This window comes from Xyrauchen texanus, chromosome 6, assembly GCF_025860055.1.
Source record: "Xyrauchen texanus isolate HMW12.3.18 chromosome 6, RBS_HiC_50CHRs, whole genome shotgun sequence".
Taxonomy (NCBI): domain Eukaryota; kingdom Metazoa; phylum Chordata; class Actinopteri; order Cypriniformes; family Catostomidae; genus Xyrauchen; species Xyrauchen texanus.
The window spans coordinates 29,931,557-29,949,283 of record NC_068281.1 but is presented as its reverse complement, the minus strand read 5'-3'; the positions used below and the strand labels follow the sequence as shown (position 1 = coordinate 29,949,283).

The 17,727-nt window shown below is 38.9% G+C and overlaps 1 protein-coding gene across 1 annotated transcript in view; it reads right to left on the bottom strand.

Moving 5' to 3' along the window:
* The window catches only part of cnn3b (calponin 3, acidic b), a 28,158-nt gene extending 10,932 nt beyond the window's left edge, over positions 1-17,226 (bottom strand). Inside the window, exon 1 of the mRNA XM_052127989.1 lies at positions 16,953-17,226. Within this exon, the coding sequence (XP_051983949.1) occupies positions 16,953-17,009 (57 nt within the window). The 5' untranslated portion in view covers positions 17,010-17,226. The remainder of the gene's footprint in view (positions 1-16,952) is intronic.
* Between the last annotated feature and the right edge of the window lie 501 nt (positions 17,227-17,727).

Here is a 17,727-nt window from a genome sequence, read left to right as displayed (position 1 = left end):
GTTTCTTAGGGACGGGATAATGACTGAGCGCTTGAAGCAGCATGGGACTTCACATTGCTCCAGTGATCTATTGAAGATCTGAGTGAAGATGGGGGCCAGTTGGTTAGCACAGGAACGAAGGCAAGCTGGTGAGATGCCATCTGGTCCTGGAGCCTTCCTTGTCCTTTGCTTCCGAAAGACACGCACACATCGCCCTCACAGATCTTTAGTGCAGGTAGTGTAGCAGGAGGGGGAGGAGGGGGTTGCAGGAGGTGTTAATGGTTGTGTGAAATGAAGGTCCGAGTGCATGTGGGGTGTGAAATCGGGCCTTTCAAATCTGCAGTAAAACACATTCAGGTCGCCAGCCAGTCGTTGGTCCGCCACAGGGTTGGGGGTAGGAGTCCTGTAATTAGTAAGTTGTTTCAGGCCACTCCACACTGATGCTGGGTCGTTAGCTGAAAACTTGTTTTTCAGCTTCTCAGAGTAGCTTCTTTTAGCCACTCTGATTTCCCTATTCAGTGTGTTCCTGGCCTGATTATACAAGACTCTATCCCCACCCCTGTAAGCCTCCTCTTTGGCATGACGAAGCTGTCTGAGTTTTCCTGTGAACCATGGTTTATCATTGTTGAATGACAAAAATGTCCTAGTAGGGATGCACATATCCTCACAGAAACTGATGTATGATGTAACAGTATCTGTGAGCTCGTCCAGGTCTGTAGCTGCAGCTTCAAAAACACTCCAATCAGTGCAGTCAAAGCAGGCTTGTAGTTCCAGCTCTGCTTCAATAGTCCATCTCCTTATAGTCCTTACAACTGGCTTGGTTGATTTTAATTTCTGCCTGTAGGTCGGGAGAAGATGAACCAGACAGTGATCAGAGAGACCCAAAGCTGCACGTGGGACAGAGCGATATGCATCCTTTAATGTAGTATAGCAGTGGTCCAGTATATTCCTGTCTCTGGTGGGGCATGTAATGTGCTGTCTGTATTTGGGCAGTTCAGCGGTGAGATTTGTTTTGTTAAAGTCCCCAAGAATAATAATGACTGAGTCCGGTATTGTTGTTCTGTGTCTGAGATTTGATCAGCCAGCTGTTGCAGCTTAAGTTCCCAGACGCCGTTTGGAGGAATGTAAACACTCACCAGAATAAACGAAGAAAACTCCCGCGCGCAGTAGAACGGCTTACAGTTAATAAAGAGCGCTTCCAGATTAGACAGCACATCCTCTTTAGTGTTGTTACATCTGTACACCAACTTTCGCTGATGTAAAAGCATGTTCCACCACCTCTCGCTTTCCCCGTTAACTCAGCGATGCGATCCGCTCTGAACAGCTGGAAGCCCGGCAGATGTAATGCGCTGTTCGAATGGCTTCACTCAACCAGGTTTCAGTGAAGCACAGTGCAGCAGAGTTTGAAAAGTCCTTATTAGTATGTGTGAGGAGATGTAGTTCGTCCGCTTTGTTGGGAAGAGAGCGGAGATTCGCGAGATGAATGCTCGGCAGTGCTGTTCGAACGCCGCTGACGGAGTTTAACCAGCCGCCAGCTCGTCTCCTCGCCTCGCGCCTCGGAAGCATCTAAACAACACAGCAGCCTCCAACTAAAATGTCCAGCAAAACGTCCGAATATTGAAAAACCGGGAAAAGATTATCTGGTATGTGCTGCTGAATGTTCAGCAGTTCGTCCCTGGTAAAACTGATTGGTAAAAGATTGCTAAACACAGGACAAACTAACAAAAACAACAAAAGAATTGAAGAGCTCCACATCGAGGCGGCCATCTGCGGCGCCATGTTGTATAACATCATGTGTTGTTGCAATAGTAATCCTGCTCAGTACGAGAGGAACCGCAGGTTCAGACATTTGGTGCGTGTGCTTGGCTGAGGAGCCACTGGTGCGAAGCTACCATCTGTGGGATTATAACTGAACGCCTCTTAAGTCAGAATCCCCCCTAAACGTAATGATACCGCAGCACTGTGGGACTCCAATTGGCCTGGCGAGGAGAGCCGGGCTTAGGGTGCGGTCGAATGAGTGCCGCCCCCTCATCCATCATGCACTGAAAGTTTGTGGAGAACCTGGTGCTTAATTACTCGTAGACGACCCGAAAAAGCTTGATTACATTTCGTAGTGCTTAACGCATGCACAGAGCACTAGATGGTTTACAGGAAGTGTAATCAATCTGCAATAGAGCATGAAATTGTGATCGCCAAGGAGATTGCTATCAAGATGTTCAGTGAAAAAGGGAATACCGTTACATCGCTTCAGTAGACATTGATTAAATAACTGAGGTCTGATGGATTATGTTTACGCTGACTTTGAGATTTTTGGAACTTTAAAGTTCTGGCCACCATTCACTTGCACTGTATGGACCAACAGACCAGAGATATTCTTCTAAAAATCTGTGTTCTGTAGAAACAAGTTATACACATCTGAGATGGCATGAGGGTAAGTAAAAGATGAGAGAATTTTCATTTTTGGGTAAACTAACCATTTAAGTACACATAACACACTAACAGTTCTTGGTTTATTTGTAGTGAGTCAATTAATTAAATCTTTTTGATTCACTATAAAGAGCCGGTTCATAGAGTCTTTCTTTTAGGAATCAGACAACACAGGTAGTGCTGTAGTTGTTAGGCCATTTCCCACTGGTGGTACTAAAGCCCATTTTTGGCATTTTCCCCTGGGACTAGTACTTTTCGTTGTTTTCGCACCAGAGGAACTATAGTTCCTTGAAGCCTATTTCTCGTTTTAGAGGACACTTTTAGCTCCTACTCCTGGGTAGGTACTTTTGGGGCTTATAGGGACTGTGTGAGGTGCTGCAGACTGTGATTGGACAACAAATCATTGAGAAAGGAGAGGGGCTCCACAGCTGCATAGTAAACAAACTAGTAACTAGCCTGCTATTCAGAGGATTGTGCTAAGTTTTCCCTTAACAGAAATAACTTATTACAAATAAAGTATCCAAAGAGAATCACCCACTTCATACGTGTGTGTGTGTGTGTGTGTGTGTGTGTGTGTGTGTGTGTGTGTGTGTGTGACTCCCTCAGAAGATACACTTTGAGTTTTCATCGCATCTGTACTTTTTGTACTGTGTGACAATAGAGATAATAAACTGATTTTTGGATTACTACACAAAAATGTTCCTGGGATGATGGATGTCAATAATCAGATGTTTATCGAGAGGGGGTAATTTAACTTTATTATACACTAAACCGTCATTAAATCTAGTTTACATGAGGGAAGTATTGCATGCCTGTCACTGCATGGTTAACTTGCAACAAGACTCTTTTAAGTCAATGAGTGAGTATTTCAGTACAGTAATTTATGTCGAGTCATAAAAGCCTGTATAGATAAATAGGTTTATAAATTGTGAATTTTCAACATGTTGTCCGTTGAGTTCGGCTTGTGCTCCGTGCTCAAACAGTGCTCTACCCTCCTCGTCACTCCTCCTACTCCAGCACAGAGCACCACAGGCTGATGAGCCCAGTTTAAACTGTAACCTGAAGACACAGGCTATGTCCGAAAACTGGAAAATGCTGCCTTTGGAGGTTGTATAAGGATGGATAAAGGTAGGATGAAACAAAGTGCTCTTTTAAAGTGTTCGAAGTGTTCTGTTCAAACAAACCACTCTTGTTTAAATCATCAACTGATTAGGCAGCTGCCTACAATTTCCAACTCAGCCAAAGTTCGTATAAAATAGCCCTAACAAAAGTGTAACTCCAATACTGGCGTCCTCCATAGGTGTTGTTGATTTTGTTGTAGTTATTGCTGCAAAGGAATCGCACGTGCAAACATGTCACAAGAAAAATGGTTGATACTACATGTCACTACGGTGGCTACTTTGGAGTGTCATTTGTTTGGGACACTCAAAAATGGAGCTCACACAATTGCCCATTGCCAACAACACTTACTGCTTTGGCCACTGGAGACAGTGCTTCGAATTTTGCTAGGCACAAACTGATTTTAGCTTAAAAAGTCAACGTACTGTTTTAAATTTCAATGCGAGTTCAGTGTTTTTACTTTTTAGTGAGGAAAAAAAAAATTACTGAGTGCACCTTCGCCTCGCAGAAAGCCTTCACCTAAATAGAAATGGTTCTTTCAATTTAGCTATATACCTTTAAGTCCCATACAGAAGTCTGACAATAATGGAGGCCCAAAACTGTGGGTTTAAATCCCACACACAGCTTCTAAAGTCTAATGAGAAGAACAGGCTGTCCTCCACAATCCGTTCCAACATCTCAGACTCTTTCATCATCTAAGGGAGTTATATACTGTTCTGCAACAAGCACACCGGTACTAGTGTCTTCACATCCAGCTGTATGCTTGCCATTTTCTACACAATAGAGCTTGTGTTCCTGGGCCTGATACCAGAGCATTTAAGGAAAAGGGGGTGAAACCATGTAGGAGTCTATTGATTCATTTTCTGACTTCCAGACAGAGACCCTCATTCCACAGCGCAGAGTGAAACTTCCTGTAGAAAGAGAATACAGGAAAAACATCTGTATTCTCTACTGTGTGAACATGTTGGCGTTCTGTCTGCCTCACTCACAACACATTGTGTGGGGTGCAAAAACTGCGTAATGAAAAAAGAAACACCTGTAGAAAGTACTTGAATAAAGTCAGGGCTTTTTAAGTAGCTACACTAGGGAAATAATACCATCTAAAATATAGTTAGGCTATTTATTTGTTGAAGGGAAGAGCACTAACTAAGATCTAAGGCCAAGCGAAACCTTGGTGAACAGCACAGCTGTTTTTGCTAATCAATTATTCACCCCGTTTCTATGGAAACGTCTAACACAGAGTTTCTCAACCGGGAGTCCATGCATAATTGCAGGGGGTCTGTAGAATAATTAAAAAATCACGCTGTGGAGAAACACACACACACACACACACGTCACATCTGTGTACAAGTCGCACTGACAGAATTTGTATCCGGTAGGCATTAGGACCAGGGAGCAGCAGTCCAACTTTCAGCCGCTCATAATCAGATGTCAAGACACACTTTGTGAAGATTACCTACACATTGCTTGGTTATTATTTTTGTATTTTCTCCCCAAAATGGAAAGCCCAATTCCCAATGCGCTCCAAGTCCTCATGGTGGCGTAGTAACTCACCTCAATCTGGGTGCGGAGGACAAATCTCAGTTGCCTCCGCATTTGAGACCGTCAATCCACGCATCTTATCACATGGCTTGTTGAGCATGTTACGACGGAGACATAGTGCATGTGGAGGCTTCACAATAATCTCCGCGGCATCCACGCACAACTCACCATGTGCCCCACTGAGAGGGAACCACATTATAGTGACCATGAGGAGGTTAACCCAGAGTGACTACCCACCCTAGCAACCGGCCAAATTGGTTACTTAGGAGACTCCAGTACTGGAATCACTCAGCACACCCTGGATTCCAACTCTTGACTCCAGGTGTGGTGAACATCTGAGTTTATTAGATTTTAATTTATTTTATATTTACCCTCTGCTGACAACTTCCCCCTGTGGTGCATTTGTAAATTTTTCTTGCACTCATTTGTTTCCTATAATGAAATCTTTTGGGGGGATTTCTCTAACCACGTTGCCTTACATTCTAATAAAAGAACATAAAATTTGAATCACGTTGGAGAACATTTAAAGGTTTAAAAAAATAAAAAAATTAGTAAATGGTCCATAAATTTGATAATCTAGATCACATTTTTTTCCATATTACCCAGTCTTAATTCTATTCATTCTTTAATATTAGTGGCTGTCTATCTATGGAGATTTCTAATACTTGCAACCCTCCTTGCTATGCATTAATTATTCAGTTCACTGACTGAATGTTTTTACAACAATGACACACAATTTTGTGGGCATGTGAGGAGTTGCATTTGTCAGCACAATCAATATTTAAACGGATTGCATAAATTAATTTTGTAAAGACAAAACACTCTGAATAGGCTACTTTAAAACACTACCATCTCTGTTTTTTGGTGTGTGGCGTGTTTGCAGCGGACAATCAATTACAGTACGTATCAAGTACAGGTCGACAGATAGTGGGTTTTGCCGATATGATAACTAAGGTGGACTCATAGCCGATAAATCGGCCGATCGTTTTTAAAATTTATAATAAGAATTAAAACTTTCCACTCAATGTAAAATAGCGCAGAACTTTTGTAAGTATTACTTTCCATGGTGATACTTTAATAAATTTCTCCCACACTGGTAACTTTTCAGCCTGCAATTTGCGTATCGTCCAAAGCATTCAACAGATGACGCCCTCACCCACCTAGATAAAAACGTTTGCAAGTGCACTTTATATAGGTATGTTATTTAGTCTGTGTAGTCTCATGTGGTTCTGTGTTTGTCCCATGTTGTTTTATGTAGCACCATGGTCCTGAAGGAACGTTGTCTCGTTTCACGGTGTACTGTACTAACTGTATATGGTTGAACGACAATAAAAACCACTTGACCATCTGAAATGAAACTTATTAATTAAAATATTACTTAAGATACAAGTCAAATGTGTTTGTTGTTCATCAGAAAAAATACACTGCCTTACAAAGCCAAATAAAATATTTGCTAAATTATTTTATTGTCATATTAAATCTATAAATGATGTACAAGTAAGGAAGAGTCAAAAAGGGATGTAAATAAACAATTTTGCCATTTTAAAAGGTAATTTTGGAATGGCATTGTCTATATTATATATCTATTTGCCCTCAAATGAACACACTGTATTATATTACAATCTGCCCACTCATGAATATCAAATTAATCTGAGACGGATATATTTTACCATGCTCTTAATTTTTTGTACAAAAAATACATCATAAAATTAAGAAGTTTGGACAGAAATTCATTTTATCAGAATGGAGAAAAGTTTGGGAAACTTTAGTCAAAAAACTTTACACATAGCCTAATTTTCTGTTTGATCATGCCCTGGTAATGACCCTCCCACATTCTTTGCATGATTCCATTTAAGTGCTAATGAAAGTCAACTGGTGGTAAAGGTTCTTACACCACTGCATATAACACAGGAATCAAGAAAACATCACCTCACTGTGCTTTACCTTGTTTTCCCACCCTCCCACCTTTCTGACTAAACATATACACTCACATGCATACACATGCTGTAAATCATTTGGTGTGACGGGAAAATAGCGGAACAGACCTAAAATAACAAACCACAGACACTAAAGAGGAATTTTCAGTGCGATCTTTAAACTGATAAGCAATTAGACAATAGGGGGAGATTGTAGCCTAATGGTTAGAGGTCTTGGCCTCTAGTCTTAAGGTAAATATTAGGTCAAAAATGGCAAAAAAGAAACCGCTTTCTCTAGAAACTCATTAGTCAATAATTGTTTTGAGGAATGAAGGCTATAAAATTGAAATTGCCAAAAAACTGAAGATTTCATACAAAGGTGTACACTACAGTCTTCAAAGACAAAGGACAACTGGCTCTAACAAGGACAGAAAGAGATGTGGAAGGCCTCTTGTTTGAGAAATAGATGCCTAACATGTCCTCAGCTGACAGCTTCATTGAATTCTATCCACTCAACACCAGTTTCATGTACAACAGTAAAGGAAAAACTCAGTGGTGCATGTATGGGATCAATTCCATGCCAAATATATTTGCAAAAATATAAAGTATTGCAAAATAAAATAAAGTTTTGCAAAACAAAAAAAGTATTGAGCAAACAAAAAAAAAATGTAAAACAAAAATGAAGTATCACAAACTTAAAATAAATTATCGAGAGAAAAAAGAAAGTTTTGAAAACAAAAATAAAGAATTGCAAAATATAAATAAAATATAGCAAAAATCAAGATGTAATTAATTGCAAAAATCAATGACTGTTGTAAAATAATCTAAAGATCTTTTATCCTTTTTTTATCTCTGCAACAGATTTTTAGGCAGCAATGATTTTGCCACACATCTTTTTCTTTGCAATGCCTACTAATTATTTTGCAATGCTCCTTTTAATCTGCATTTCCATCACGTGTGAGCTCGTGATACCGTTTTGCCTTTGCGCTTCACTTTTCTCTGCGTTTCACTTTATGGCACTGTTTTGACGTGGGGTGGAGTCAGGAGATTGGGGCGTGTACAACGGGCTCAGTGATGCCTCTCTGGAAGTTACGTCATTAGCTTGAGACACGGATCAAACATCATGGCTGAGCAAACGCATGCAGGTGGATCTCAGGTATATAAAGTTGATTGTTTCCTTTTATTTAATTAGCATTAAATGTGTCTTAACAGCGTTTGCTTCAGATAAAGAAGTTAGAGATCAGTTAAAGCGGTGGATTTATTAGCCATACTCGCTAACATAGCCAGCATCTGCAGTTTATTCTCTCTCAATTGATTGAACTATTGATTGATTCTTATGTTTACTTTATAGATTATAATTGTCTATACCATAGTATGTTGTCTTCTAAAAAAATGTAAACTCCATATTTAGATATAACATTTTCACTGTTAAAGGAGACAATAAATAGATTACAAATAAAAAGTTAAACGATCGTAACAAACGTGCATGTGTTATGTCTTTAAAAATAAAGTTTTGAAATATAAAATGTTCACATCCCCTATATTCTTAACCCTGCGTTATACAGCTATGTGGCATGGGGGGCGTGGTCGTGTGTCAGTCTGCTGGAGAGAGAGAGCGGTAAGGCTTGTCACCTGGTTTGTAATTATCTCTAACACCTGTGTCTTGTTGTAGTGATACGGAGAAAGACATTTAAAGGGACGCCAAGTGTCGAGAGAGAGAGAGTGGATCCAGAAAGCTCCACAGACTGAGTGTGATATTGTTTTGTTTATGTTTACATTTCTACGGCGGTGACCGTCGTATGTTCGTGAAAGAAATTAAAGTGCTGATTTCAAACCTGCTTCGCTGTCTCCTGACTCCTCCATTGCTCAACGAACCTGTTCACAAGCTACTTAAGTTCTTACAATGCTCACAGTAAATGTACGTGTATCTAGGTCATCTCATGTAATGATTTGCCATGTCACATTTAGCAGAGAGAATATCCAGATGTCGTGACGAATCTTATTAGTGTTCTGACTCAAAGCTTCGGTCATATTCAGGCAGCTCAGGGTCAGCAGCAACAACAACAACAGCTTTCTCCTGCTGTTTCTCTGCCTCGAGTATAATCAGCAGGATATAACCAGGTTATCAGCACCTACTCTTAAGAATCAATCTGTTAAATTTGTTTTGCTTTTGCACAATTAACATTATAAGTGATGTTCTTTTATTGTTTGTAGATCGTTTCCTGGGATGCTTATTTGTTACGATCGTTTAACTTTTTATTTGTAATCTATTTATTGTCTCCTTTAACAGTGATAATATAACATCTATTTATATATTTTTAAATATGGAGTTTACATTCTTTTAGAAGACAACATACTATGGTATAGACAATTATAATCTATAAAGTAAACATAAGAATCAATCAATTGAGAGAGAATAAACTGCAGATGCTGGCTATGTTAGCGAGTAGGCTAATAAATCCACCGCTTTAACTGATCTCTAACTTCTTGATCTGAAGCAAACGCTGTTAAAGCACATTTAATGCTAATTAAATAAAAGGAAACAATTTTTTTTTTTTTTTTATTGAACACCAAGTACAGAACAAAAACACAATGTACATCTACAATGGCATTGGTAAGTACAGGTAAATGAGTATTAAGCAAGGCACATATCAGTTAAAATAAATAAATTAAATGTATAAAATAAAAAATACAAATACAGAGGGGTCTCTTTATTCCTCTTTTAAGAGCTCAAGGTCTCTTATTATTCCAGCCAATTTCTGGGCCTTTTTACTTTACATACATTCCAACGCTGGAAAGAAATTACAAATCAATTCTCTTTTAAATACAGAAAAATAAGGTTTCGTCTTCATACATTTGGACTTATGAATGAAAAATGTGCCCAGTATCAACATTACATTAATAAGAAATTCATTTCTTTTCTCGTCCAACAGCATTCCAAACATAACATGTTTCCTAGCAAAAGTGGGCAGTGAGTGAATCTTAGAATCCAACTAATAAGACATATTTTCCCAAAAAGTATTTGAAGAAAAACGAGAAACGAGAAAAAAAGATGATCAGAACGTCTCTGTCAATTTGACAAAAAGTACAGGCATTTTCTTCAAAATTAAACCGTTGTCTTAAAAATTCACTTGACGGGTATCCCATTGAATATTTTAAAAGGATAAAAGATCTTTAGATTATTTTACAACAGTCATTGATTTTTGCAATTAATTACATCTTGGTTTTTGCTATATTTTATTTATATTTTGCAATTCTTTATTTTTGTTTGCAAAACTTTCTTTTTTTCTCTCGATACTTTATTTTACGTTTGTGATACTTAATTTTTGTTTTAATTTTTTTTTTTTTTGTTTGCTCAATACTTTTTTTGTTTTGCAAAACTTTATTTTATTTTGCAATACTTAATATTTTTGCAAATATATGTGGCATGGAATTGATTCTACATGCATGCCTTATGGGAAGAACTGCAAAGAAAAGCCACTTTTGAAACAAAAACCAAAAAGGTTAGAGTGGGCAAAGAAACACAGAACTCTTTTAAGTAGTTAAAAAAAAACTCATTGTAATTTTTCATGTTATTAATGTTCTGACTAAACATTGTGATCAGTTGAATGACACTTTGGTGAATAAAAGTACCAATTTCTTTCCATCCATCCATCGTCAACCGCTTATCCTGTGTACAGGGTTGCGGGGGGCTGGAGCCTATCCCAGCTAACATTGGGCGAAAGGCGGGGGACACCCTGGACAGGTCGCCAGTCCATCGCAGGGCCACACATAGACAGACATACACTCACACTCACCTCCACCTCCACACCTAGGGCAATTTTTTGGAGACACCAATTAACCTAGCCTGCATGTCTTTTGGATGGTGGGAGGAAGCCAGAGTACACGGAGAGAACCCACGCAGACACGGGGAGAACATGCAAACTCCACACAGAAAGGCCGGGTCAACCAGGGTTTGAACCCACGACCTTCTTGCTGTGAGGCGACAGTGCTAACCGCTGCACCACCGTGCCGCCCTCCAATTTCTTTCCATAAAAGCAAAATCTGAACATTATTCAAATATTTTGGCCACCAGCGTATACAACAAATACATACAAACATTTTAAATATACATTAACATATATACATAAACAGTGAAATAAGAATAAAAATAAGATAAAACAGATAAAGAGGAAATTACATTAGAGCATGTTGTTCAAATATGCTATATACAGATATACAGTTATGTGCAATGTGATTTAATGTATTGTGCAGAAGAGGTAGGATATGTAAATAAATATAAATGGAACACAAATATGAATGAATAGTTGAATATGCACAAGATTGTATTGCCACAATGGAGTATTGGGGGCAGTTTTCATAAGGTGAATGGCCTGAGGGAAGAAACTGTTCTTGTGCCAAAGCTGTTCTGGAGCAACAGTTCAAAAAGAGTGTGCTGGGTGAATGGGGTCCAAAGCCATTTTTTCAGCCCTTTTCCTCAATCAGAAGGTGTATAGTTCTTGGAGGGTGGGAAGTTGAGAACCAATAATCCATAAATCAGTCTGGACTATTCTTTTAAATCGTCTGACTTGGTAGCTGAATCAAACCAGACCTGAATGACTCCACTGCTGCTACAGTGCGGTTTAGAATGGTGAGCAGGGTCTATGTTGGGATGTTCCTCCTGAAGTCCACAATCTTCTCCACTGTTTTGAGCATGTTCAGCTCCAGGTTGTTTTGACTGCACCAGACAGATAGCTGTTAATCCTCCCTTTGGTATGCAGACCCATCGAACATGAACATGGGTTGCAGGTTCAAACTCATGTAGGTAAAACAGAGAATTGAAGTCTTATAACTTTGCTCTATTAACACAATGCCGATGAGTATGGCAATTTATCCCAGGTGCACCAGAAGGACTGTCATTACTGGAGGTCACTTTGAATGCATAAAAAGCATATGGCAAGTAAAACAACAAAAAACAACTGCGGTAAGTCATGGCATCTGCTGTATTGCTTCCTGCACTGCATGCCACGTTTACAATAGCTTCTTCCATCAGAAGTGAGGGATTTACATGTGAGAAATGTAAGGAATCAGTCAGGCTGATGGAGAAGGTTAATGAGTTAGAGACATGCATCCTAATGCTAGAGTAGGTCAGTAAGAAAGAGAAGCCGGTAGATACTGTTTTGGATGCGGGTTGAACAGCGAGCAACACACACACACTTTGGTTCTGGTTGTAGAGCCCCCACAGCAGGGTATTGGGTGATGTCTCAGCAGCATCCTCACTCAGCAAAGCAGCACCACTCTCCCATTCCTATTAGGGTTTCCAATTGATTCTCCCCACTCATTGAGAATCATACTAAAAGCACCCTTGTTATAGGAGATTCTATTGTAAGGAATGTGGAAATACAGACTCCAGCCACTATTGTTAAATGCATTTTGGGGGCTAGGGTGCCTGACATCAGATCAAATTTACAAGTGCTGGCTATTGCTAAACTTAGATTTTCTAAAATTGTTATTTATGTCGGAACTAACGATGTCCGACTTTGCCAGTCAGAGATTATGTTAAAGCGGTGTGTGAAAAATATGCTGTGGCCCCCTCCCTGCTCATCATGGTGACGAGGTTTATAGTAGATTAGTGTCACTGAATGGCTGATGAGTGGTGTCCAGAGTATAGCATAGGATGTATAGATTATATACAGTTGGAAGAGTTTTTGGGGTAGACCTGACTAGAGGTCGACCGATATTGGTTTTTTCAGGCCGATGCCGATCTTTTGAAATCCGGGTCGGCCGATGGCCGATTGATGCAGCCGATTTATTTTGGCCGATATGTGCTTGTTTTTAACCTCTTATTTGAACCTTTTATTTGTAAGATAAAATGTAACACAAATAATTACTTAAGATAGACAAAATTTCTCAACAAATACATTTATTGAACACTTGACACTTAAATTAAAAATGTATAATGTAAAAACATATTGTATAAATAATGTATAACAAATATATTAATAAACAAAGCAGGTGTTACGAACTGCTCCGAGACACGAAGGTTGAGATCTAAATGCAGCTTTAACTAAGGGGCAATCCAGACATGTAATCCAATATTCAGAGCATCCAAGAGAAGCACAGGCATAACTAGGGATGGGTATCGTTAAGGTTTTAATGGTATTACTATCTTACCGATACTGCTTATCGATCCGGTACTTCAACTGTATTCTTAACGGTTCTTTTTGTTATATATATATATATATATATATATATATATATATATTAAACAAAGATAAACGTTATATAGGCACAGTGATTTAATTTCAGGAAGGTCTACTAACATTACTGTTCAGGTGTGTTCTAAAAAGAAATCTAATAATCTAGTAATCAATTGTAAAATAACACTGCATAGTTTATCATAGACAGATTAATGCTTATTAATGCATAAGTTATTCATTCAAGAGCTGTAAGTGATTTTCTCTTTGCCTTTTGTCGTTTGATTCGCAGTAATGGCTCAATCGTCGGCATGTTTATTAGGATGCTTCCCCTTTAAGACAGAGTTCAGATCTAATAGACTCCTGATGCAGCATATTTTCTCCCAACTATTTCCATAACTACGTCCATTTAAGACATAAACTGTGTTTAAGTGAATCTCCAAGTCGGTCGTTTAGACATATTTTTTGTGTACAGTTGATCGTTTAGATGCGCACATGAAACCCAAAATAGCCTATGCTTTGCTTGTCTCGTTGCTGTCTGTTTCGGAGCGCGCGCCGCCTTGGGAACGGTATCTCTTGCGCTCTTTTTATTATTAAATGTGTCCCGCAATTTAGCAACAGTAGCTAGACTGCATTTTACAACAATCACCGATCGTGCTGATTCTGACGTTAAGTTTGAGTTTTAGGGAGAAATGTCGGTGCACCGCTGTGAAGGGAAGGGAGTTGTGCTAGACAGAATTCGGCTTATGTATAAATATTCTTTTTATAATCTTTGGAAGGCGAAATATAAAATAAAATCAGACTTAATATCACAGATCTAAACCAGGCTACGTTTGAATGTTTAGTTCTGTCACTCATTTAGCTGGGCTGTGTTGTGCTCGCTGTGCGCGAGATCTCTCTCTCTCTCTGACTGCGAATAGCTAAATTGCAACACAGACGAATGGTTTCATAGAATTATTATACATAGAAATGGCTGGCGAGATAAAATAACTTTCTCGTTATAGCAATAATACATGTATTTTCTTAATTTCTCCAGTACTGACAGCAGAACCGGTAACGTCCGAGCTTACCAAAGCCAGTCCTTCACTAGCCTATAGTGCGTTGGTATCTTTTTTTATTACTTATTTCTCTGCATTGAGTGACAACCCTCTCAAATATAAGACACACAAACAGAACAAATAAAAGTCTCAGATTCACTGTCTGTAATTGCAAAATTCTTGCTTACTTATTGTGACATGATAGCAACCCTTCTGCTGTGATAATGCAACTTCAACTACGCTATCAATATCCAAAGTAGCCGAATGTCATGTCGCGTTTTTTCTTGAAGTTGGCAGTAAAATATCAAAAGTTTTTAATTAAATATAAAGAAGTTATACAAATTTAATCCTTACTGTTTTCTCCAAGGAACTTAGCTCCTTCCTTAGGCACTGGATGAGGTCTGCTCACTCTGCTGGAAAATGACTCTAGGGGCAGCGTGCGTCGAACACGTGTTCCACAACAACACTAGGCTGCCCACAGATGCGCCTGCCTAATAATCGGCTTGATATACTTGGAAATTGGCTGATGCCGATTATGTAAAAAATGCTAAAAATCGTCGGATTAATCGGCCGGCCGATTAATCGGTTGACGTCTAGACCTGACCTGCTAAAAGAGACAGACTCCATCCCTCCAGGGTAGGTGCCGCTCTCCTCTAATAATTTGGCTCAGTCTTAATAGTGATAGTATTTGACTAACTGGGGCCCAGGTCTGGAAGCAAACAAACAAACAAACTGGCTAATCTGAAAGTCTACTAGCTGCCTTGAGACGTCACACATAAACTGCAACACACATGGCCCTTTTCCACTGCATGTTACGGTTCCACTCAACTCGCTTTACTTTTATGAGCTTGCTTTTCCACTGCCGTTTACTGGCGCCTCAACAAGGGAGGGATTATAGGCTGATCGTCATAGCTGCGCCGCCTCTACTGCCATGACATCATCTTAAATGCTACACAAAACAATAACACTACTGCTAGCTGTTAGCTACTAGCTCATTGTGCTGCATAAAACAGTTGTTGCATGGTGATTTTACACAAGTGTAACAGTTAAATTGGCCTGGTTGTTTTAGAAGCAAGCTTTCCAGTAGCTGGTCAACTAAATAAAGTAGGCCTAAAGCTTTCAAGCAGAATATAGACTTATAGAAAAACGTACCATCCTCTGCAGTGGCCGAGTTCAGGGCACTCTCCCTCCCATTGCTCGCTGTTCTTTTGCCATAGATAAGCGTCCATTTGGTCGAACCACTTCCACTTTCTTCTGTTTGAACCACTCCAGCTGTTGTGGACCTTGATAGTTCTGTAGTCACTTAATTTTTTTTTTAATTTTCCTTACACTGTTGGTAGGTCAGGTGGTAGCCATGTGCAGCCAACAGCTGAGACACTTCCTTAAAGACTAGTTTTGCGTTGTTTCATTCGTCGCTAACGATAGGAACGTCTGCACCTCGTTTATTGACCACGGTGTGGTTTTGCGCACAGCCATTTCTTTTTACAATTTGAAGTCATGTCAACAAATTATACTGCTATCGCTGTTGCTAACTTTAAAACTAGCGGGTTGATGACCCATGTCGCAAATCCAGTGACACTGGTAGTGACGATTCTCTTTGACCAATCAGAGATCTGTAGGGTTTTGACATCACATTTAGTTTCAGCTAGCTTGGAAAAGTACCAGGTACTATCCACAGTAGAAACCCCCCAAAAAGCAAGCAGAATCGAGTGGAGTAGAGCTGTACCATTCAGTGGAAAAGCCCCATTAGATAATATGTGATTTAAATGTAAAGTTCTGTACAAAACTCTTAAAACAGGTTTCTTGCTACACAACTTGAGACAACATGAGGTCCAATGAGGGACTGTAGATATTTGTTTGTTGAATGAAAATACAAAAGTGCTTGTACCCACAGTAGTGCGATTTCAAAGTAATTTCATTAAAAAAAAAAGGAAAAAAGATCTTTAAAAACCCAGAAGGTGCACAAAGCTTCAAAACACATTTCCACACAAAAGATTCAAGATATTACGGCACTAAATAGATTAAAACCTTATGTTAACATTTTCGTGTATATGCTCAATTTTATTGATTTTAATTGATTGCATTAAGTTTCTCTGTAGTACAGATATCGACAGACTTGGTCTTTCTCAACGGAGCTCCACCCAGACAAACAACAAAAGACACACGAACCGCCGCCACATCAGACTGTAGGAGAGATTTACAAACCATTTACATTTGTTTAGAAAATTAAAAGTAGTTTACATTTGCAGTGGTTAAATATCAATTTTTGGATCTTGAAAATGACAAGCATCACCTCAACGTTGAACTTCTGATCATTCATGATTAGAAGGTCAATTCAAGCTGATATGCGGGTGATTTTTCTATTTTATACGTGCAAAATTATTAGAATGCAGGTCAAACATGCGTTAAAACTAATTATAAGTAGAACAATTGATACATGGAACCATACCCCCGAAATCTTTCAGTTCTCTGATCTAGAAAAAAATTAAATCATAGGAAACAATGGCTGTTCCTAGAAAAAAAGGTAGCGACCCCCACCGAGACAGCATCATAACTACGTAACTAATTTCTGAATTATGCACAGCATTATGGCCAGCTGGCTTTTGAAAGCGCATATGGTAGTCATAAATGCTGTCTAAGTAGTGAACTCACACTCTGCCTGATGCTTCGGTGGAAAAAAAAATCACGCAAGCAGAGAAACAATAATAGCTGAATCGATCAGCTAAATGTACAAACTCGTGCAAAATCAATCTTACCTTGCTTCTCACTTCAGCAGATAAACCATATGCAGGGCCCTTGTTGAACTGAGTCATTGTCTTTTATTTTACGTGGATTTGCACTAAAGAATCGACCACAAATCTTCCGAATCCTTGTTTTCTCAAAATCTGTGAAAAACAATTCCTTGGCACAATTTAGGATGAAGACAAGAAATCCATAAATTTAGGCTAGCCAAAAAGGACTGCCACTTTCCCCAGATAAGCGGATGCACTAAACTCTTGCAGCAGTAAAGAGCTCAGAAGCAACACTGCCCAGGTCTGTCTGCATCCTGCAAGAATACAAGAAACACCCACTTCACGACACGCCCACTACACATAACACCCCCTTGGATCATCAAGCGATTCTGTTGGCTAAAGGAACATTCAAATTCCAATGCAATCGCTGTATGATTCACTCTTAACTCTTTAAATATGACAGAGAATAACTTCAGAAGAATCACATACCATATCAATAAACCGAAGATATAAATGGTAAACTGAACTTATTTGTTTAATGGAAAATATTGTGAAAGTGATCTTTACTGTTTTACTGATGGTGTTTGTATAATTTCTGCTATGTTCAATAATAATAATTATATATATATATATATATATATATATATATATATATATATATAAGCTAATCGGTTAGCCTATTAGCTTAGCATACAGCTAAATTCTTCTCCTCTCCATTTTCATTACATTTCACCTCACTGTCGCCACCTAGTGATATGGCGGTATGATTGTATTCAAAAAAACTTTTTATTTGCCATAT